The sequence below is a fragment of the Macrobrachium nipponense genome, chromosome 19 (assembly GCF_015104395.2).
Source record: "Macrobrachium nipponense isolate FS-2020 chromosome 19, ASM1510439v2, whole genome shotgun sequence".
Lineage (NCBI taxonomy): Eukaryota > Metazoa > Arthropoda > Malacostraca > Decapoda > Palaemonidae > Macrobrachium > Macrobrachium nipponense.
In genome coordinates, this window is record NC_061088.1 from 62,996,027 (window position 1) to 63,020,451 (window position 24,425).

Below are 24,425 nucleotides of genomic sequence, written 5' to 3' on the forward strand. Positions count from 1 at the left end.
GCATTTGGTGCCTGACTGGCGCTACATTGTCCGAAAGTCCTGAAGATCCACCATCGTTTGTCAGGAGACTGGAGAAGGGTGGAAGAAATTCTTTCACTTTGAGCTTTTGGCCTTTCCGGTAAGGGGAGGTGATTTTAGTCAGCTACATCCAGTAGACGATAGGAAATCTAAAAGTCCGAAGACAAGTCTTCCTCTGAGGAGGATCCTTATTGAATACTTCCGTTGCTAACGAGTTCTCCTCCTACATGTTGATGAGTTTTCTCGTTGCAGAAGCTTCCCTATCCTTGCCCGAAGGAAGGGAAGGAGCCTGGAAGTTTGAAGAGATTCTGAGCTGAAATTGGTAGGACTCCTGATTTCTAGCTCTTTAATGTATCTCTCTGAACCTTTTGGGAAGTAGTTTGAGCCCTCATCGCGTTCCCAAGACTCTTGTCAGTAAACGTTTAAACCTTGTCTTCTTCTGTAGATGACAATGTCAATACATTACCTGGACAACGAAACCTCTATCTGAAAGCGTTGATCCAGGAATAAAAGGCTTTAGTTCTTTTGCCAAACATACTATGCTGGCCAGAACCCATTGCCGAGTCTTCATAGAATCTGATTCCGGATTCTAAAGCCCAAAATTTCACTTGTCCTTTTGATCGTTTAGGACCAAGAGAAACATTTGATGAGGAGCAGTTCCATCTTGTCGGAACACGGAATCTGAGGCCCAAATTAGGATCCCATTCTAAGTATAAGATCTCCTACTCTTATCGTATAGAGGTAATGTATAAGATCCCGAAGATCTTAATTCTCTACTATCTCTAATATTCTTTGTCGAGACAGAGTATATCTTTTTACTGTGTTCATTGATAGCATAAAATACCAAGGTGATTCTTCCCCCTGAAAGGGAAGAAAACCATTATGTGGTTCACAGAGGTATCGGAAGAGGACAGTTTCCCTTTCCATCTAGCACGATCTGCAGCAACTCTATGTCTTTAACATATTTGAAGGAATTATCAAGCTTCCCTTGAAAAATCCTCTCATTCATATTTACTTCTGGTCAGTCTGCACGCAGACAGACTCAGAGTGGATAGGTTTTATAATAGATTCTGATAAAATCTCTACTCTCTTAGAAAAACCTTCCAACACATGCTGAGAGAAGAACGTGACCTCTGTGAACCCAACCTTTTTATTGCCAAAATGATGCATTCATCTTCTTCCTTTGACGCCCATTTATCTTAATATCTGTTAAGATATATATAACTAGGGGAAAAGACTAAAGTTTATTCCCCTATTTAAATTAAAGATGGCGTATCTTGCTACCTCTCTTGTTTCGAGGATAAGGAAGCAATCTATAAGAAGCTCGTTCGTCTTCTACCTTGCGAAGAGATCTGTGAATACTTTCCGCAGGTTCTCACAACTCTTTCCAATAAATGTTAAACATACGTTAACAGTTATTATCGTCGATCAAGAAGGTTCTCACGAACGTGCAAAATCCCGCATCGAACCTGGTAAGGATCGTTAAGTTCCGTGTCTGTTTCCAAATAGGTTAAATCGTGCTTTGCCGAATTAAAATCCTTTATAATACCGTCACATTGTGGTAAACAGCATTCATCTAGGAAACTCTTGTAAGGATAGTAGGAATTCTGTAATTAAGCACGGTGTGTGCATAAGGCTTAACCGTAACCGTTATCTTAAGGTGAATTTTCTACTACATTCTTTCCTCCCCGAGGCAGAGAGAGATCCTTAGCAAAACGAATACGATGTTATTCATGTTTGCCTAAAAATCCCCTCAATTCGTGGTTAAGTCCCTGATTGTAGGGGGAATATACGGTGAACCATTCGATCCCTTAGGAGAGAGAGATGTAACCAACAGCTCACGACCGAGAACCGGATGGTACTGAATTGGCTTACAATTACAGCCGTCTTGTTCACTGCCTGGCTGCATTCATTCTGAGTTGCCAGTTACTCCCTTCAAAGAAGAGATATAATAAAATTATTCTCGAGCCTAAGAAAGCTCTCAATAATGCAAATTTAAGCCAAACAATCTTTGTTAAATACCGAAGCTGAGTAGGTAGTATTGTCGTAACAAACCTTTTAAGGGAAGTCCTTACTAGGAAAATCCTGTAAGGATATACGTAGATAATTCCGAAGGGAACCAGAAAGGCAACTATGGTATGCGTATATGACTTGTCATTCAGTAGTCGTATACACTAAGTCTTCTACGACATTCTTTCCTCTCCGACATGCAGAGAAAGAATGGAAATCTTACTCTCTTCGTTCTTTTCGTCAATAAACCCGAATGAGTATTAGTCGAAAGAGATCGCAAATGACAACCGAGGATCGAAGAGAATCTCTCCAGCTTTTATCTTGGAGATAAGTCCGTATTTTACGCCTTTCTTATCTGGAAGAGCCTCTAATCAATGAATGAGAGCTCGTACGAATCTTGTTCAACTTCCAAACGATTGCCCCTCTTTCTGTAAATGGTTGGTTGCATTATTTTTTAGAAGGAGGATGATTTTAATATCCTCTTACTAATACTGAACTAATTCTCACAATTCTGCTCTATCTTCCATTCCTTAATTTGGGAGAAGATTGAGCAACCGGAGGAGAGCGCTTCCTTTCGAAAGGTGAAGGGCTTTTAGCAGTACCGACTCTTACCTGACAAGGGCTACGGCAGCCTGTGCTACATCTTGAGTCCCTGCCAGGAAAAAGCCGAACTTGCTCTTGCCTTTATTGCATTAAGACTATCCTGACAAGGGCGACGGCCGCCTGTGCGACAACTCCTGTCCCTATCAGGAGAAGCCTCGAATGTCTTTCACCTTTCGCCTGGAGGACTCTTGGCGGTTGTCAGGCTCTTCTTGTAGGAGAAAGTGCCTGGCGCTAAGCAGGAGTATCTTGCCTAGAATACTCCTGGCGCCTGGGAGGAGTATCGCGATCGGAATACTCCTCGTGCTCGGAATACTCCTGGCGCCTGGCAGGAGTATCGCGTTCCGAATACTCCTGCTTTCCTAGGAGGAGTATCGTGATCGAAATACTCCTGGCGCCTGGTAGGAGTATCACGTTCCGAATACTCCTGGCGCCTGGGAGGAGTATCGTGCTCGGAATACTCCTGGCGCCTGGCAGAAGTATCGCTTTCCTAGGAGGAGTATCGTGATCGGAATACTCCTGGCGCCTGATAGGAGTATCACGTTCCGAATACTCCTGGCGCCTGGGAGGAGTATCGTACTCGGAATACTCCTGGTGCCTGGCAGGAGTATCACGTTCCGAATACTCCTGGCACCTGGGAGGAGTATCGTGATCGGAACACTCCTGGCACCTGGCAGGAGTATCGCGTTCCGAATACTCCTGGTGCCTAGGAGGAGTATCGTGATCAGAATACTCCTGGATCCTAGCAGACGTATCGCGCTTGGAAAGTTTTTCTTGTGCGGAAGGTTCCGCGCGCCTGGAAAGTTCCGCGTTCGGAATGTTCCGCTTATCCAGAAAAAGATTCCCGCTTGGAAAGTTCCGAGCGTCTGAAAGGCGATCCTCGCCTGGAAAGTTCTGTACGTCTGGAAGTTTCCGCTTGTGCGGAAGGTTCCGAGTGATTGTCAAATTCCGCTTATGTGAAATGTTCTGCACATTTGGAAAATATTCCTTCTTGGAAAATTCCAAGAGCCTGGAAGACGATTTGAATCTGGAATCTTCCACCTTCTGGAAGGTTCCGCTTGTGCGGAAGGTTCCGATCTCTTGTACATTTGTTCTTGCTTAGAATTCGACAATATACTTCCATTTTCGTCCATAGCCCTCCCTTTCTTCTGAATGAGAAGGACTTCCATTTCCGATGAAGATCCTGGTTCATAGTGCTTCAGGCGCTTTGCGCCTCTATTCAGGCCCTTCAGGTGCTTTGTGCCTCGTTTCAGGCGCTTTGCGCCTTGTTTCAGACACTTTAGGCACATTGAGCCTCATTACCGGAGCTTCATGCCCGAGGAGCTAGAAGCTTAAAAGTTATATATATATGTGTAATCACTAAACGAGATCCATATAATTCATTCGATCAACAAATATTCTTTAATATCTAATTCGTTCTTCTCAGAATAGATATATTTTCATATACACGTACCGATGAGGAATTTATTGAAATGACTATTTCAAACCCCCATGGGATAGAGCCCCCCCCGTCCAGCTGTACGGGGGACGAACCCGGGTAGGGCAATGCCTCTACTGCAACTGTTATCGAATGATGTCTTCCTTTCTCCGTCTCTTCTGAGGTTCCGATAGCCAAACGAGAATATCTTGCATCTTCATTTAATCTACGCCATTGAATGTTTCTTCTCCTTATACTCAAGACGATAATAATAAGGGGAACACATTGAATTAGGATGCCTTTCCAATGGCTATCCCTGGCAGTCTGGGACGTCCTACAGAACCTGCCGAGGGGACGCCTGATTGGTGGGGATTCTCCATAACCTCCGTAAGGCTTTCGACATTCCTTCTCCTCTGGGCCTGAGAGCTTGGAAGAGGTCTAGACCTGGGAGCGAGACAGAGCCGATCAGACGCACCGCACCCTCTATTGCAATGGGGAACACTATAATCACTTCTTACCTTATAATAGCTCGTATCTTGAGCTACATTCCTTTATCTTCAAATTGCAAATGAATTTGTAGTTTCTGTGAAGTAAGAAGGTGATGAGGAAACAACACTACTAGTACTGTTAATATTCTAACTGCTCGTCAGAACGAGAGCTATTAAAGCTTCTAAAGAAAGCATATCTAGTTCTATGTTTTTCTGACTTCCTCAAATAGGAAGTTACCTTATTTTCCTCAGTCAAATTCTAACATTTATTACACTTTATCAATGAATAAATATTTATATTTCCCTTTCTTCCAAACTATGTAACTGTCTACCGAAAACTTCGGTAGTTACACATCCTCTATTCTTCGAAAACTTTGAAGTTAATTCATTAAAAGTTATTAAAAAGTTATTAAAAGCATATGCCGAACCACCGATACAGTACTTCCCTGTAAAAGTCGGCCCAGAAGATCGATGGCGATGAAACACGAAAATCAAATCAGGAGGGAAAGTAAACATATGTTTACATTCCCAGCGACAGAGAGAATCTGATTAGAAAACGGGAATGGTTCCTAGTCCTGCCACCCAGCGGCAGGCCGGTAGATCACCTGACCTACCTGTAGCGTGTGACGCGAAATTCGAATTTCTGTCGGGGACGATGGAGTCAATAGCTATGTATATATCTGACAGGTAAGTTGAATGTATGAAAGCTCTTTTTATTGGCAATGCGCCAGGGAGATAGGGTGGTCTTTATAAACATGAGGGATGCATACTTCCACATCCTGAACTGATATACTTGATCTTGGAATACAAATCTGAGATATTTCCTTGATTTTGGACGCACTGGGATGTGGAAGTATGCATCCCTCATGTTTATAAAGACCACCCTATCTCCCTGGCGCATTGCCAATAGAAAGAGCGATTTTGTCATTTGAACGAAAATATTCAGGGCGCTCACATCTAAAACTGGTCTCCAACTTCCTGTCAACTTCAGCACCACAAACAGCTGATTGTGAAACCCCTCTGAAGTCTTGTCTGTGATTAACTCTATTGCTCTCTTCTCAAGGAGGGAATGTACTTCTACTGCGAGAGCTGAAAACCTCTTTGAGCCTACTTAATAGGCAGTCAAGACGATAGGCTTCTTGACTAAGGGAGGCTTTTCTAGAAGCATAATTGAATACCCGAATCTTAGTAATTTCATTACCCATCGATCTGCACCTTTCTTGCTCCATACCTCCCAAAACTGCATGAGTCTTGCTCTTATTGGTGCACAGAAGAGACTGCTTTCACTTTTTGGGGGCTGATTTTGTTGAGGTTTTCTTAATGGCTCGAGAGCCAAAGCAGACATCTGATCTCGTTCTGGGGTTCAATCTTGGTCTACTGCCATGAAAGGGAAGGGGCTGCAAAGGGGAAGCTAGCTTTACGCTCAATTGAGTAGCGTCTTTCGGCCGTCTTGTGGAATGGGCCAACAAATCTTGTGTGGACTTTTTCTCAAGCCCCGACGCTGTCATTAATCATTAATCAAAGACGGAGGAAAGAGGGAGTCCTTTACTCAAGGTGAAAATAGAAGAGCGGACTTCTGAACTGTGGCGACTCCCTTAGTGTGAAGGAACACCAGAGCTCCTTTTTTTTGAAACTCCCATCACATAAAGGGAGGCTTCTTCTCTTGAAGTGTCCCTTACGCCCTTGTCTGCACAAAAGTATGCAACAAAAACATACACAATGCTGCATAAGCTGAAGATGATGAAGCCCCTTCTGGTGCATTGACTACTTCCTCTCCTGCTGATGACACCAGAGAAAGGAGAGGATCCCTAGTGGGTTTTGGCGCATAAGGCTTCTTTAAATAGCCTAAAATGTCATCCAACTTCTGATGGACAGGATCTCAAGACTGTCTTGTTCTCGCCGTATCTTACTGAGGCACTGAATTAGCTATAAAATCCTCTTTCTAGCGCTGCCTCTTTATAGCACTGAACTCGCTGAAGAAGCAAAGATCGATCGGGATCCTTCACTGTCTGTCACTTGGGAACTGTTTGTTCCACTAATACTGAGCGAATGACGCTCACTGAAGTTCCACTGGGCAATTGACTATTTCCGGGCACTTGGAAGACGGGGGCTTTGGCGCCAACTGGTGCTTGTGAGCCACTGAACGTTCGGGTGGCAATTGGCGCACTTCTGGACAGCTGCACTACTAAGCACAGGCATGCACTTACAGCTCGTAACTGAAGATGAGCTTTCTGAAGAAAACTTTTCTGGGCAAACCCAAAAGCTGCACGAAGGTACAGCTTCTCTAGACTTCTTACAGGGAACCACTGGTGCCGCCAAAGCATCGGCTGCAGACCTTTTCAGTGGTCTGGAAGAGTCACTATACCACCATTGCCGCCTCTTTTCAGGGCTGGAAACCTCGGAACTTGAGGAAAAACGGTGCACTACCGTTGGAGAAAATACTTACTTCAAAAGGATAGTAGAGGTCTCAAGCTGTTGCTCTCACCATCAATGACTTGTGACTGGTGCCCATCTCCGGTGTCAGGACGTGTTAAAGTGCTTTTTCGGAGGGTGGATCCACACACGGCCAAGACTGGAGCAGCTAGTCCACTTGGTTGTTTCCCCTAGATCTACTATGTAATTTATCAAAAGTATACTTCTGCTTTCTTATGAATTAAAGGCCTAGGCCTAGCCTAACCCTCATAATTTACCAACCTAGCCTAGGCCTACTAGGGGGAAACACCGTAGTGGATCCATTGTCATTGTGTGGATTAGCCTTATTCACTCGATATTTAATTGGTGAAACAATAATACAATTACATCTTTAAGCATACCACTCAAAAGAATGAAGTTTTGTCAACATAATGTGATATATGAAAGCGCCATACAAACTAAAATATGCATGTGAGGTCTTTGTAAAATATGTTTTCAAGGCAGTTTTGAAATCCAATATGGCGTCAACCGACTGAGGTGTCATTCGTAACCGCAGCCTTCCCAGTGCTCATTTGAACAATGTTAGCGTATATATGTAACGTTTATTGATCTTACTCAAGATTGCAGTTGTAATCAGAACAATAAAACAATATTTTTTTTGCCTATATTAGTGAAAGTATGAAACTTCTTATTCCCAGGATCATGGTTTGGACTGAAATTCATTTTTACCTTGTAATCAGTGGTTTTATCCTTACTGCTATCACAACTGAAACTCCACAGTGCTTATTTGATTGTAATTACACATGTTTTGGTATTAATTCACTCCAAATTGTACTTGAACTACGTCACAGTTCCTGGTTCTTAAGCACTCACTCCACAAACACAGTTGCGGGCAGCACACGACTACACGGTTTATGAAATACAAAGCTTTATTCCCATAATTGTTTACCTTACTCATTATTTAGTTTAACTTTACTTTACTTCAAGATGTTTATTTTAATTCATGTCTATTATCCCTTTTTCACAACCAAATTAACCTCCAAAAATTACAGATATTTCTAAAGCAGATACAAGCAGACGACGGCAAAATCATCGTTACAAATTTAGTGGACCTTCACACTTACGCCGATGCATTTACAAACCATTTCCATGAATTGTAGTTGTCATAGTAATGCAATAATAATAAAATTGCTCTAAATGTATATATACTACAAATAGATATGCTAATTTCACTTATTCCCCTGGTTTTGTGGGTAAATACATACCAATGGGAAACACTGAAAAACAATAGAAGAGCGCAAACAACGCCGTAGATACTGTTCACCGCAAAACTGTTGATATTTGAGTCAGGAATCTATTTAATTTTTCAACAATGAATAGGGGGAAACACCAGCGACTACCAACCCTTATCACGGTGGACAGGTCTTATTCACTCGATATTTAAATGGTGAAACAAGAATACAATTACAACTTCAAGCATACCATTCAAAAGATTGAAGTTTCGTCAACATAATGTGATATATGAAAGCCCCATACGAACTAAAACAAGCATGTGACGCTATTCATAAAATATGTTTTCAAGGCAGTTTTGAAATCCAATATGGCGGCTACCGTGGGATGTACAGGTTCTGATCAGTGACGACAATCATCTTTCCCAGCAATCATTTGAACAATGTTAGCGTATGTATGTAACGTTTATTGATCTTACTCAAGATTGCAGTTGTAATCAGCACAATAAAACAACATTTTGTTGCCTACATTACTGAAAGTATGAAACTTTTTATTCCCGGGGTCATGGTTTGAACTGAATTCATTCTTACCTTGTAATCGGTGGTTTTTATCCTTACTGCCATCACAACTGAAACTCCACAGTGCTTATTTGATTGTTATTATACACATTTTGGTCTCAATTCACTCCACATTGCACTTTAAACAAGTTGCGGTTCCTGGTTTCTAAGCGCGCGCGCCACAAACACAGTTACGAACAGCAGACGACGAAACTGCAAAGTTTTATTCCCTAAATTGTTTACTTTACTCTTTATATAGTTCAAATTTACTTTATTTAAAAATTTTAATTTAATTCATGTATATTATCCCTTTTTTGCAACCAAATTACCCCGAAAAATTACAGATATTTCTAAAGTAGATACAATTAAATGTTTCTAAAGTTTTCGTACATCTGGCTGCCGAAAACCATAGAGGAACGACTATGGATAAGTGGATTACGTATATACATTTTTTTTTTTGCTTTTTTGTTTTTGCTAGCACTTTTCATTGATTTCAGTCTATATTAGTATTTTGAATTTCTTTAATAACCGTATGCCAGAAATAAATGTAACCTTTAATGTTTGCATGCTAAGAATGGCAAAATCATTGTTGCCGCATTAGTGGAGGCTTCACACATACGCCAATTCATTATTATAAACTGTTTCCATGAATTCTAGTTGTCATAGTAATGCAATAATGATAAAATTGCTTTAATATTTATGTATATATATACCTTCCAATACATAGCCTAATTTCACCAATTTCAACATTTTGTGTGTAGTCTTATACCCAGTTTGGAGGGTCAACACATACCGATTGGCAACAGAGAGAGAGAGAGAGAGAGAGAGAGAGAGAGAGAGAGAGAGAGAGAGAGAGAGAAGGCGAAGGAACGAAGAAGGAAAGGGGTGGGGGTGGAGGGGGGGGGGAGGGTAGGTGGAGCTTTTTACGCGTGTTCGTATCCTATTTCTGCATAATGGAGTTTTTTGTCTCTTGGTACAAGGACAAGTGTCTGGACAATTGTCTTTATTCTTTACGATGATTCACGATACCCTTATAAATTACGGCACTGGGTGTAATGCACTATAGCAAAATCTCGTTCTGATAAGTGTTCGCTACAGAAATAGGTATTGCCCAAAAACGTGCTTGCACTGTCGCTGAAACCCATAGTAGGTATGCTGCTTAGTTGTTAATCAAGATTTTTGTAATAAAATGTTATTGTTATAATACAATTAAGTTTGTTCATACTTACCTGGCAGATATATATATAGCTGTATTTTCCGAAGTCCGACAGAATTTAAAAATTCGCGGCACACGCAGTGGGCGGCCAGGTGGTAGTCACCATTCCCGCCGCTGGAGGCGGATATCAGGAACTATTCCCATTTTCTATTCATATTTTATCAGTGCCACTGTCTCCTGAGGGGAGGTTGGTGGGCACTTTAATTTATTATATATCTGCCAGGTAAGTATGAACAAACTTAATTGTATTTATAACAATAACATTTTGTTCATGAAACTTACCTGACAGATATATATATAGCTGAATCCCACCTTCGGATGGTGGGAAGAGACAGAATAGGATTTTTGGGAAACTTAATTAAGTAGATGATATACATCTTGGTTCCTCACATGTTAGCATAGCCGACTTCGTGATTACTGTCACCAAAGTCTGCTTCTGCTTTACTAGAGTTGCCAGCGAGGTAGAGACCTGTAATGCTGGTGCGCTCTAGATGATCTGTCAACGGGACGTGACCACAATGTGACTAGACCATATGACCATACTTCTGAGGGCACCGAAGCTAAAACCACCACCTGACCTAACCTATCAAAGTTAGTTTCCATAACTTCTAGGCTAAAGAAAAGGAACGCGTCTCAAGCGACCAACCCTTCAAAGTTAAAAGCACACCTATCCCTTTTCTATAGGATAGGATTCGTGTTGCTTCCTGCCCCAAAATATATCTACGGAAATGTATGGTCCTAGCGACTTACAGATCTCAAATGTCGTCTTCACATCCCGTCGGGAGTGTGAAGCGAACACAGAGTTGCTTCGCTAAAGCGTGGCACTCAGGATGTTACTGAGTGTCATGCTCTGTTGAAATGCTTCCGAGGCCGCGCCCCTCACCTCTTGAGCATTCATATTAAGAAAAAATCTCAAATCTTTATGCAAACATAATGAATAGACCTCTTAAAAGAACTCCTTGGCTATAATGCCAGGGTGTTCTTGGACATGAACCAGTCCTGGTCTTTTACGGAACACCGCAGATTGTCGGGAGTGTGAAGCGAACACGAGTTGCTTCGCTAAAGCGTGGCAACCTCAGGTATGTTACTGAGTGTCATGTTCTGTTGAAATGCTTCCGAGGCCGCGCCCTCACTTCTTGAGCATTCATATTAAGAAAAAATCTCAAATCTTTATGCCAACATAATGACTGAGACCTCTTAAAAGAACTCCTTGGCTCTAATGCCAGGGTGTTCTTGGACATGAACCAGTCTGATCTTTTTACGGAGCACCGCAGATTGTCCGTTGACCTTGACTTTCTATAGTTTTTATCAGGATAAAACTTGAGAGAGCCTACAGGGTCACAGGACTCTTAATGACCCTTGCCCAATAAATTGTGCCATACCCTTGGTCTCCAAGCCTTCGGGTCAAGGGTTAGACAGGTTTCGTTCTTATCAAGAACGGAAGGCTTAGAGGACAGACCGCATTATGTCCTTTAAAGCCAAAACCTCTGATGATGGCTAAAACCTCACTAACCCTCTTTGCCGTGGCTAGAGCGGTTAGAATATTAGCCTTTCTGGTCACGTGTATTAAGTTCGCAGAAAGGATAGGTTCGAAATGCTTTTGGCATCAGAAACTCAGACTACGTCTAAGTTCCATGCCGGAACCTTTGATCCAGAGAATTTCAAGATCTCCACAGACCTCAAAGATCGTGAAGCTTTGTTGTTTGACAGAACCGAATCTCTGAGCCTAGAGGCCGTCAACAACAATTTGCATATTCTACAATAGTTAGACTTCTAGCTTACTCATACTTCAGACGGAAAAGATAGAACCATAAGAAATTCAAAGAGGTCGAGTTGGAGGAATAGTCACTTACTCCAGAAACGGCCTCCTCCGATTGAACACTGAAAATAGGCAGCACTGCTTTGCCTTGGCCAAGAGACTGCCATCTCTTGAAGATCTTATCGCTATGTACCGTTGAACGACGAAGGTAGTATATTGAATGCAACCTACGTCTTCACAGACGAATCGAGAGAAGATTCTCAAGATTCTGAACCTGTGCTTACAACTGACTGAAAACGCTAACCGCTATTTCAGTGCTGTCCGGTGAGAAGTGTTGCAAAGAAAGAAAGCGGGGCGTTCTTCAGTAATGAAAACACAGGGGAAAGCCGCCTGAAGAACTGCTTCTCATGGGCTGAACATTTTGGAAGTAGAGCTGTCAGGTCGGAGAGTAGGCGATGTCTTTATGACATATCGTTAATTCGGGATGAACAATGAACAATTGTACACCTACGAATATGAGATATATCAAAGACAAACTCAGATGTCTGCAAAATCATTCGCATTATCAGTGCGATGCAGCGGGAGACTTGTACAGACTTCTGTTACCGTGCGGTAAACAGTAAAACCATAAGTCTAAGATATCTCTGTTGAAAATTCTCACAATATCGAAGGCGATGGAATCTATCGTCACAGCAGTAGATGGTCCTTCATAATTGCGAGAATCCCCTTTAATCAGAGACCTAAGTTCAAGATTGTTGGGCAGAGATAGGTTCGGTAGTCAATCAAAGGCAGGGGAGAGAGAGAGGAGAGAGAGACATAAACAACCGTGCATCTCGAGGCCCAGCTGATACTGAGCGGCTATCAGACAGGCTGCAGGCAGTTCAATACGCAGTAGCAGAGCCTGAGCTCCCGCTGACTCGTCATCCTGAGTTGCCAGGTAATCCATATTCCACAAAGGAATGCGTTCGGCTAGAACCACCGAGCATAAAAGATAATGCTCGAGCAATTATATTTAGGCGAAACGAATTTCGGTAAATATAAAAGTTTGAAATGGTGTGTCGTGACAAAACCATAAGAATATAAAATTGAAACAAACTCCTGGGAGGTTGCAGGCAACCCCGAGTTGCAGTTCAATTAGAATACTTCTCGTCTAAGTCGCAATCCGTAGAAAAAACTAGGATATGCGCCTACCCCTCGGACCATTCAACTGCTTAGTAGAATCATGTCGCGAGGTAATATACGTAGTATATTTATAGGATTCTGAACAACGATCTCCATCCTAAATTCTTTCCTTCAAGAAAACAATATAAGGATTGGAGATCGACCACCTTCGATCTCTATCAAAGAGAGTGAAGGAGAAGTCTTCCTCGAAGGAAAGCTTCAATGGTGAACAGAATACTAACTGCCTGAGTTGCCAGCTACTCCCTTTACGAAGGAATAGGTATGATATTATCGAGCAAAAGGAAACTCTCAGCAGGCCATATTTAAACGAAACAGAATTCGCTAAATACAGAAGCTGAGTTGGTGTTGTCGTAACAAAACCTGAAGAGTTGTTTCTTCCTCCGAAAACTCTTGGAAGGTTGAAGGGAGTGTCAAATAAATACATTAGAACAACAGTTCTTTCGGCTTCTATCCGCAGAGGTAAATACGATATGCGTATATGATTCGACCCATGCGTTAGCAAAATGACGCACAGATAAACTACGTAAGTATTGTAGTAATTTGAACATCGAATTCTCTACTACATCTTTCCTGTACGAGGAAGAGAGAAAGAAAGGAAAACGACTGTCCACGTTCTAATGAACGAGACTTTTAAAAGAACTCCTTGAATCTTTGCCAAGACACTTTTCAAGAAAAGGGAGTAACATTCGAATAGAGATCATCAAGAGAGAACCGTGGATCGAAAAAAAAAAAAGACCGTTCAATGTTTTTATGATATTGGACAAAAGACTTCCTGGATAGTCTACAAGTCTCTCTTAACCCGGAGTGAGCCTCTGAAAATGAATGAGAGCTCTTCCGAAATTTGTTAATTAAGAGTTTATCCGCTTAAACGATAAAACGTTAAAATCTATGTCAATGAGAACTACCCCATTTATGAGGGGTCCCCCACTTAAATGACAATGGGGAAAACGTCCTGACTTGACAAAACTATTAGCACTTTGCTAATAGGGGAAAACCCTTTAACATGACCGAAAGTCACCCAGGAATCCGAGTATATAATCTTCCCGATCCTCAAAGAAATCGATGCAGGAGAAAAGAGGGATAGAAGAAAAATTCGGGTATGTCTCTCCGCTAACTCCGAATCCTTTTAAAAATTTCTGTAAAGAAATGCCCTCAACAGCAAATAAGACGCCTTCAACAAGTCTTTTCTCTCGCAAAGCGTCCTGCCGAGCTTCCACCGAAGCGTCCTGGCGAATGTCCCACAAAAGCGTCCTGCTGAGCGTCCTGCCGAGCGTCCTCAAAAGCGTCCTGCTTAGCGTCCTGGAAAGCGTCCTGCTGAGCGTCCTCAAAAAACGTCCTGCTTAGCTATGAGCGTGTCTGAGCAGAGAACACCAAGTCGTTCTAACGACGTTTCAGAGAGGAACTCGTTGAGCGCCTTGATGCATGCAAGGCCCGCCAGAGGCGTCCTGGAGAGCGACCTTGCCACATCTCAATATTATGACGAACCGCGTTTTGCGTATGACATTGAATATTTTAAGGGACGTCCTCATGCGAGTCTCCATGGAGAGCCGCACGCTGCTTCTGAAGTGTGTCAAAGTTAGTTCCATAACTTCTAGGCTTGAACACTAAAGGAAGACGTATGTTTTCGTTCTTCCGCAAGGTGCTTGCCGAGCGTCCTCCAGAATGTCTCTACTTATAGGACGTCGAGCACCTCCAAAAAGCTTCCTAACGTCTAAATTGCCCTTCTTATGCCGACCAGAGACATAAGTTGTTTGACTGTGCAAAGCAGCTTGCCGGCCGTCAAACTTATCAGCTTGCTTTATCGAAGTAAAGCGAACGTTACATAACGTATACGGAGCGCAATGAGGAGAGGAGACGAATACTGAGTTGCTCCTCCAAAAGGTGGAATCAAGAATGTCCTTGATTACCAAATTCTTTTGGAATGCTAGCGAGGTTGAAACAGCTCTAACTTCATGAGCGTTCACTCGCAGGAGGCTCAAATCACTCTTCTGGCAAGATGAATGAGCCTCCTTAATAATGTATACATGATGTATACATGAGCGGTCACTCGCAGGAGGCTCAAATCACTCTTCTGGCAAGATGAATGAGCTCCTTAATAATGTATATATGATATATACATGAGCGTTCTCGCAGGAGGCTCAAATCACTCTTCTGGAAAGATGAATGAGCCTCCTTCAAATGTCCCTTAGAAAAAGAGCCAGTGCATTCTTCTAAAAGGGAAATTGTGGTCTCTTTACTCTTTCATCCTCTCGTGACGAGAGAGAGGACGTGAAACGTCCTCTTCTCTGCACGTGCTCGATCTTCGGCAGCCTGGGAAGCGACAACAGGACCTGCCGAAAGGAAGCCAGATCAGCATGAAAAAACCCGTAAACCCTCCTTCGGCTTTTGACATGCCCTCTCCCTGGTTTCCTGGGTAGTCCGACAGAGGTCTAGGCCTAGAGGCGTTATGGGGCCGATCTGACGTTCCCTCCTAACGAGAGAGAGGACGTGAAGCGTCCTCTTCTCTAAAGCTTCTTAGAGGGCGCGAGTCCTTCCGAGAGCTCCAACCCTTGCGCGGGGAGGACGCCTCGGAGGACGAGAAGCAATCCTTCAAGATTCGTGCACGAGCACGATCTTTAGCAGCCTGGGGAGCGTCAACAGGTTCTGCCGAAGGGACGCCAGATCGGTGGGGAGCCCCCGTAACCCTCTTGCGGCTTTCGACATGCCCTCTCCCTGAGTCCTGGGAGTCCGACAGAGGTCCAGGCCTAGAGGCATTATGGGGCCGATCTGACGCCCCCTCCACAACACAAGGGCACTACACTTCACACACTGAATGGAGAGCGAGCACTTTAGTCTAAGATTACTTGATGTAATCCTCTAGCAGACACTTCTTCTAGGCCCGTAAGCCATACCACAGGGTTAGGCAAAATAAAATCTACAGGAGGTTAGAAGGTTAATTATTTCTAACTCCTGTTTACTGTGGAGGAAAACTCCTGATTCTAACACGCTCTAAAATGCGTACATGAATCCTCCTTCTTCCGTAATCAGTCACACTTTTACTAATTACATTGAACTTATGCAAAGAAAACATGTAAACGTCATATATACTAAGCGAGTGTCTACCGAAAGTTCCGGTAGCCTCACATTACCATGCAGACAACAAAATCTGAAACTAGGCTAACTAGCTTCAGACATCAAATGCAATGAAAAAATTTACGATAGCGTATGCCTAGCCACAAATCCAAGTTAATAATCGAAATAACAATTAGGATACTTAAGCGGCTAATGAAGTTTTCAAAATCCTAGGCGGAGGTCTGTAAACAGTTGTTTACCGACCGGCGACAGAAAAAATATGAATAGAAAATGGGAATAGTTCCTGATATCCGCCTCCCAGCGGCGGGAATGGGTACTACCACCTGGCCGCCCACTGCGTGTGCCGCGAATGGAATTTTTTAAATTCTGTCGGACTTCGGAAAATACAGCTATATATATATCTGTCAGGTAAGTTTCATGAACAAAGTATTTTTTACAAGCTAGATATTGAATAAATTTGTATTTTTCTCAATCAAAACATATGCCCCTCAATGCTAACTTTCCTCTTTTAAAGACTTTCTGGTCATTGCAAATTCGGCCCCATAATTTCTTATGGTGCGAAAACAGAGGCCCATCGACCGAAAACGATTGCGTCACACTACGGCGATAATCCGGCAGTAAAACATCTTCATATATCCAAAAAGTAAATAATAAAGATATATATGCGCATTACGATTAAAACAATTACATGAAGAGGTGATAATCTGCATGAATAACTGGTAAACTGTTCTGCAAGAAAGTTGAGTAAAGCAATTATTTACAATAGGTACGAAAGTCAAGATGTCGTGACGTCATAATACAGGACTTAAAAGAACATTCTAATTCCAAAAAATAATTACTTAAATTTGAGTCAGAATCGAGTTACTTTTCAATAACGAATATTTTCAAATTAATCATCATAAATATGTAAAATATTGATGTTTTACTATTTATTTAAAAAATTATCGAAGTGCACTCTTCGTCGTCGTCTTCTACCAAAACAGTTGTTAACTAACAAACAAGCCGATGAGAAACCGTTTGCCGATTGTTGTGATGAAAGTGCCCCAGCGTCTGTGGGTACAAGTGGTGTGCGGATTTAACACAGGAAATGGTTAGTTTATTGACACAACCTACTCCGCAAACATCGAGATGGTGTCAATCTTCTAAATATTTAGAGTTGTAAGTTAAAATGTTGAACACGTTTTGGTGAGATTTGCACTGCGTTGAACACCCTTTTCACTACCCTCTGTTTAATGCTTTAAATTTGGCCTTAATTTCTAACTTTGGAGAAAATACTTACTTCAAAAGGAGAGTAGAGGTCTTTAGCTCCGTTTCTCACCAACAACAAGTCGCAACTAATGCCCATCTCCAATGTCAGGACGCGTTATAATGTACTTTTTTTGGGATTGTTCACGCTGATCGTACATGGTCCACTCTGTACCCTGCGGTTTTTTACCCTATTTTCAAATTAATAATCATGAATATGTAAAAAACTTATGCAATTCATGACCTTATACTGTCGTTTAACTATTTAAATAATTATCTAGTGCACACGTCGTCTTCTTATTCTACCAAAACATCAAAGTTTCCTTGGATAAGCCGCAGTTGGTGTCATTGTTGATGACTGTTGTGAAGAAAGTGCCCTAGCGTCTATGGGTACAAGTGGTGTGCGGATTTAGCATATGGAATGGAAAGTTTCTTGATACAAATGACTCCGCAAACATCAAGATGGTGCCAATCTACTAAGTTTGGTGTTATAAGTAAAAATTTTGTAAGTTTCATGAAGGTATGTTTGCACTGCGCATGGCTAGACTTTCAGTAACTTCTGTTTAACCTTAAAATATGAACTAAATTTCTAACTTTGGAGAAAATACTTAGGGTAAAACACCACGGAAGGCCAACCCTCACCACAGTGGACGGGTCTTATTCACTCGATATTTAATTGGTGAAACAAGAATACAATTGCAACTCTAAGCATACCATTTAAAAGATTGAAGTTTCGTCAACATAATGTGATATATGAAAGCCCCATACGAACTAAAATAAGCATGTGAGCTCTTCGTAAAATATGTTTTCAAGGCAGTTTTGAAATCCAATATGGCGGCTACCGTGGGATGTACAGGTTCTGATCAGTGACGGCCACCATCTTTCCCCAGCCTTCCCAGCACTCATTTGAACAATGTTAGCGTATATATGTAACGTTTATTGATCTTACTCAAGATTGCAGTTGTAATCAGCACAATAAAACAACATTTTGTTGCCTATATTAGTGAAAGTATGAAACTTGTTATTCCCGGGGTCATGGTTTGAACTGAATTCATTCTTACCTTGTAATCGGTGGTTTTTATCCTTACTGCCATCGCAACTGAAACTCCACAGAGCTTATTTGATTGTTATTATACACATTTTGGTCTCAGTTCACTCCACATTGCACTTTAAACCCGTTACTGTTGCTGGTTCCTAAGCGCGCGCGCCACAAACACAGTTACGAACAGCAGACGATGAAACTGCAAAGTTTTATTCCCTAAATTGTTTACTTTACTCGTTATTTAGTTTAAATTTACTTTGTTATTAAAACATTTTAATTTAATTCATGTATATTATCCCTTTTTTGCAACCAAATTACCCCGAAAATTTACAGATATTTCTAAAGTAGATACAATCAAATGTTTCTAACGTTTTCGTACATCTGGCTGCCGAAAACCATAGAGGAACGACTATGGATAAGTGCATAGAGGAACGACTATGGAGAAGTGAATTATATACAGATTTTTTTTTTTTGCTTTTTTGTTTTTGCTAGCACTTTTAATAGATTTCAGTCTATATTAGTATTTTGAATTTCTTTAATAACCGTATGCCAGAAATAAATGTAACCTTTAATGTTTGCATGCTTTAATGTTTGCATGCTAAGAATGGCAAAATCATCGTTGCCACATTGGTGGAGGCTTCACACATACGCTGTTTCATTATTATAAACAGTTTCCATGAATTCTAGTTGTCATAGTAATGCAATAATGATAAAATTGCTTTAATAATTATGTATATATACTTTCAATACATAACCTAATTTCACCAATTTCAACGTTTTGTGTGTAGTCTTATACCCAGTTTGAAGGGTCAACACATACCGATTGGCAACAGAGAGAGAGAGAGAGAGAGAGAGAGAGAGAGAGAGAGAGAGAGAGAGAGAGAGAGAGAGAGAGAAAGGAAGGCGAAGGAACGAAGGAAAGGGGTGGCGGTGGAGGGGGGGGGGGGGGGGGGGGGGGGGGGGGGGGGGGGGGGGGGGGGGGAGAGTGTAGGTGGAGCTTTATACGCGTTGTTCGTATCCATTTCTGCATAATGGAGTTTTTGTCTCTTGGTACAAGGACATTGTCGTTATTCTTTACGATTAGTGATTCACGATACCCTTATAAATTACGGCACTGGGTGTAATGCACTATACAAAATCTCGTTCTCATACGAGTGTTCGTTACAGAAATAGGTATTGCCAAAAACGTGCTTGCACTGTCTCTGAAACCCATAGTAGGTATGCTGCTTAGTTGTCAATCAAGTTTTTTGTAATCAAGTATTTTTTACAAAAAAGCTATTGAATAAATTTGTATTTTTCTCAATCAAAACATATGCCCCTCAATGCTAACTTTCCTCTTTTAACGACTTTCTGGTCATTGCAAATTCGGCCCCATAATTTCTTATGGTGCGAAAACAGAGGCGCATCGACCGAAAACGATTGCGTCACACTACGGCAATAATCCAGCAGTAAAACATCTTCATATATCCAAAAAGTAAATAATGAAGATATATATGCGCATTACGATTAGGGTAAAATATCACAGCAGACCAAGCAGGCCACCTACAATCAACGCTGGCCACCCTCCGAAAAAGTACATTATAACGCGTCCTGACACCGGAGATGGTGAAAAACGGAGCTAAAGACCTCTACTCTCCTTTCGAAGTAAGTATTTTCTCCAAAGTTAGAAATTAAGGCCAAATTTTAAGATTTAAACAGAGGGTACTGAAAAGGGTGGCTACGGCAGTGGAAATCTCACCAAAACGCTTTAGAAATTTTTACTTACAACTAAAAATGTTTCGAAGATTGACGCTATCTTGATGTTTACGGAGTCGCTTGTGTCAACAAACTTCCCATTTCATGTGCTAAATCTGCACACCACTTGTACCCATAGACGCTGGGGCACTTTTATCACAACAATCGTAAACCCACCTCTTACCAGCACTTATTCGTACTTATTCAAGGGGACTACGGCATTCTTTGCGGCGTTTTGCGCTCTTCAATTGTTTATCAGTGTTGTCAATTGGTATGTGTTTACCCTCCAAACTAGGTATAAGACTTACACAAAACCGGGGAAATAAGTGAAATTAGCGTATCTATTTGTAGTATATATACATATTAGAGCAATTTTATCATTACTGCATTACTATGACAACTAGAATTCATCGAAACAGTTTGTAAATGCATCGGCGTATGTGTGACGCTCCACTAGATTGGCAACGATGAGCCATTTTTCCTCACGTCGTCTGCTCGTAAGTATACATCCGAACATTTGTAATTTTTGGGGGTTAATTTTATTTGGTTGCAAAAAAGGGATAATGGACATGAATTAAATAAACATTTTGAAGTAGAGTTAAACTAAATATTGAGTAAAGTAAACAATTAAGGGAATAAAGCTTTGCATCTCATAATCAGTGTTGTCGTCTGCTGCTCGTAACTTTGTTTACGGAGTGAGTGCTTAGGAAACACGAACAGCAATGTGGTTCGAGTGCACTGTGGAGTGAATTAAGACCAAAATGTGTATAATTACAATCAAATAAGCACTGTGGAGTTTCAGTTGTGATGGCAGTATAGATAAAACCACTGATTACAAGGTAAGAATGAATTCAGTCCCAACCATAACCCCGGGAATAACAAGTTTCATACTTTCACTAATATAGGCAACAAAATGTTGTTTTATTGTGCTGATTACAACTGCAATCTTGAGTAAGATCAATAAACGTACTACATATGCTACATTGTTCAATGAGTGCTGGGAAGCTGGGGAAAAGATGGTGGCCGTCACTGATGAGAACCGTCCATGCAAAACGTAGCCGCCATATTGGATTTCAAAACTGCCTTGAAAACATATTTTACGAAGAGCTCACATGCTTATTTTAGTTCGTATGGGGCTTTCATATATCACAATATGTTGACGAAACTTCAGTCTTTTAAATGGTATGCTTAGAGTTGCAATTGTATTCATGTTTCACCAATTAAATATCGAGTGAATAAGACCCGTCCACCGTGATGAGGGTTGGCCTGTCGTGATATTCTACCCTATACCAATTACATGAAGAGCTGATAATCTGCATGAATAACTGGTAAACTGTTCTGCAAGAAAGTTGAGTAAAGCAATTATTTACAATAGGTACGAAAGTCAAGATGTCGTGACGTCATAATACAGGACTTGAAAGAACGTTCGAATTCCAAAAAATAATTACTTAAATTTGAGTCAGAATCGAGTTACTTTTTCAATAACGAATATTTTCAAATTAATCATCATAAATATGTAAAATATTGATGTTTTACTATTTATTTAAAAAATTATCGAAGTGCACACTTCGTCGTCGTCTTCTACAAAACAGTTGTTTACTCGGTGAGGAAAAGTTCTCTGTTTGTTTTGATAAAAGTGCCCCAGCGTCTGTGGGCACAAGTGGTGTGCGGATTTATCACAGGAAATGGTTAGTTTATTGACACAAGCGACTCCGTAAACATCAAGATGGCGTCAATCTTCTAAATACCTCGAGTTGTAAGTAAAAATGTTGAACGCGTTTTGGTGAGATTTGCACTACGTTTGAGACCGTTTTCAGTACCCTCTGTTTAAATCTTAAAATTTGGCCTTAATTTCTAACTTTGGAGAAAATACTTACTTCGAAAGGAGAGTAGAGGTCTTTAGCTCCGTTTCTCACCAACAACAAGTCGCGACTGATGCCCATCTCCGGTGTCAGGACGCGTTATAATGTACTTTTTCGGAGGGTGGCAAGCGTTGATTGTAGGTGGCCTGTTTGGCCTGCCGTGGTGTTTTACCCTAGCCTGCTTTGAAAGGATAGTAGAGGTCTCAAGCTGTTTCTCTTGCCACCGATGACTCGTGACTGGTGCCCATCTCCGGTGTCAGGATGTGTTAAAGTACGTTTTCGAAGGGTGGATCCACACGCGGTGAAAACTGGATCCGCTAGTCCTGTCGGTTGTTTCCCCTAGCAGGTCTGATAACCTCTACAGTTGGACGGATAAGCCTAAAGCTGATGACAATTTCCTTCAAGCATTTACCTGCATTAGTTTACTACGCCTCAGAAGAGATGCAAAGGTCTTTGGTAGCTCAACTGGTTGGGCAGGCTCTTGGGGTTGCGTGTACCTCAAAAAGGCCTGGGCGAAACCCCCGCCCTTCTCGCTGGATGTGTCAACTTCTTTGCTGGTAATATTTGATGTTGTAGTTGCATTATCACCACTCGTCTGGCTGGTCTCTGCTGTGGACGAACAGCTTCTACGGAAAGCACGGCAGTAAAATATATAATTCCTGGCAGCCGATCGTCTTAAAATCGCCGTCATTTTCAGTGTCTAGCTTGTAACAGTAGTTGTCGTAGTAGGGATTGACCTCTATAACGGCTTCTTACTTTCTCTCAATACTTAATCCGGCGACAGGCGAGTTTAATTACTTGCTATAATTATATTTAGACACTTCATTTTACGATAAAATTTGTTTAATATCCAATATCACTATTGATTTTTGTTGGTTTTGATATCATGACATTTTGTCAATCAAAACTTTTGCAAGGATACGCCCTCAAAATTTTGATAACAGCCAATAAATAGCTACTCACGTTGTTGTTCCATTATTTTAATAATAACAGTAGGCTTTACTGCTCATTATCTTGAGTAAGACGTGACAGTATAAATCTATTTCATTTGCAATATTTTTCACGGACGTGATGTGTGTTATTTCAAAATACACATTAATCATTTCTTCTGGATTGCACCAGTTAAGTTTTTCGTCGCAACTGCATCCTGTTCTTACAATTGTATATTTTACATATTTTAAAAGAACACGTTATATATATATATAATATATATATATATATAGATATATATAATATATAATGCAGGTGATTTTAAAGTAAACAAATATTATGGAAAAATAGCAATCGGAATTTCAGGCATGAGTACTTTCACGTTAACCACCATTGTCGGGACACAAATGAGACAATTTATAAGCAATAAAGTATAAAAAGAATTACTTATCAACAGTTAGTGGTAAGGAAGATTATCCGGGCAGTAGTTCCACTGTCAAGGAATATTCTTTAATTCTAGGAATTTTGTGGTGGTCGAAAAAAAAATAGTTTTAAAGCAATTAATAAATCAAGGAATTATCAAGGATCATTTTCATACGTATGTTTCTCCTGGAACTGTGCAAAATTTTCATACATTCCACAAATATTCATGAGAATATAATTTTCTTCAACATTTTTCATAATCTTGAACTAAAATATAGATAATGCAATTTGAGAAACTCAAGTGTTATATACGGCTAAATTATACATTTTAATATCATAACATTGCAGTTATTATTAATATAATAACTTGGGTTTTCAGAACAAATTTACTTCAGTCTGGTTCCTATTTCAGTACAAATTTACCTGTATGATAATTGTTCCATTCTGGTTACCAGCGACTGCAAGCGCACCATGTCCTGTCTTGGGTCTGTAATCTGAACTAAAACATGTTCCATATTGGTAAAGTCTTCAATCTTTCTCCCAGGTTGCCACTAACGCAGTGAAGTCATGCTTATTAATGATAAAATTTGCCTCTTTTGGCTAATTTCAGCCATATCAACTACACGACTTAATTCATTGCTAATAAGCACTGCCTCTAACTTAATATAGAGATGACATTGTCTGGTAATGAGGAGGAAAATTCGTCACATTTTTTTTCAGATGGAAACAGAGGATCAGTAGTAGTGGGAGTGATTAAGATACTGATTAAGATCAATATGGAAAAAAGTGTAACCCGTAAAAAAATAAAATAAATAAAATTGGAGCAAATGGTGGAATAAACAGTGGCTGGGAAAACTGTGCCATTCTGTAAGGTGTGCAGTGTCCTTTCATGTGCCAAAGCTTCATTAATTCGTCACCGCGAAACCAACCCGGTGGGGGTGGGGGTTGGGGCGGGGGTGGAGGCAGTAAATACCGTCCGTGTACCTCTCACAGTGCATTTTAGGCATTACTTAAGGTTCTCTTTGCCTCGTCCCATCGGCACCTGGCTGCAACCCGTTTCATTCCTTTTACTGTACCTTATTTCATATTCTCTTTCCTCCATCTTACTTTCGCAAGATTTTTCTTCTGTTAAACGTTAAAAGCTTTTTACTCTCAATTTCAGTTTCAGCATTGAATGACCTCACAGGTCCTTTTGGACTAAATTCTATAACGCAAAAACAGCTGTGCA

General features: G+C 41.0%; 1 protein-coding gene across 3 annotated transcripts in view; it reads right to left on the minus strand.

The window, feature by feature from the left end:
• The window catches only part of LOC135217494 (small ribosomal subunit protein bS1m-like), a 107,998-nt gene extending 85,410 nt beyond the window's left edge, over positions 1-22,588 (minus strand). For 2 of the 3 annotated variants that reach the window (XM_064253453.1, XM_064253445.1), the window contains exon 1: positions 22,257-22,586. In XM_064253453.1, the coding sequence (XP_064109523.1) occupies positions 22,257-22,535 (279 nt within the window). In that variant the 5' untranslated portion in view covers positions 22,536-22,586. Of the gene's footprint in view, positions 1-22,256 lie in introns of all 3 variants that reach the window. The other variant, XM_064253460.1, reaches the window with a different exon arrangement.
• Positions 22,589-24,425: the final 1,837 nt, after the last annotated feature.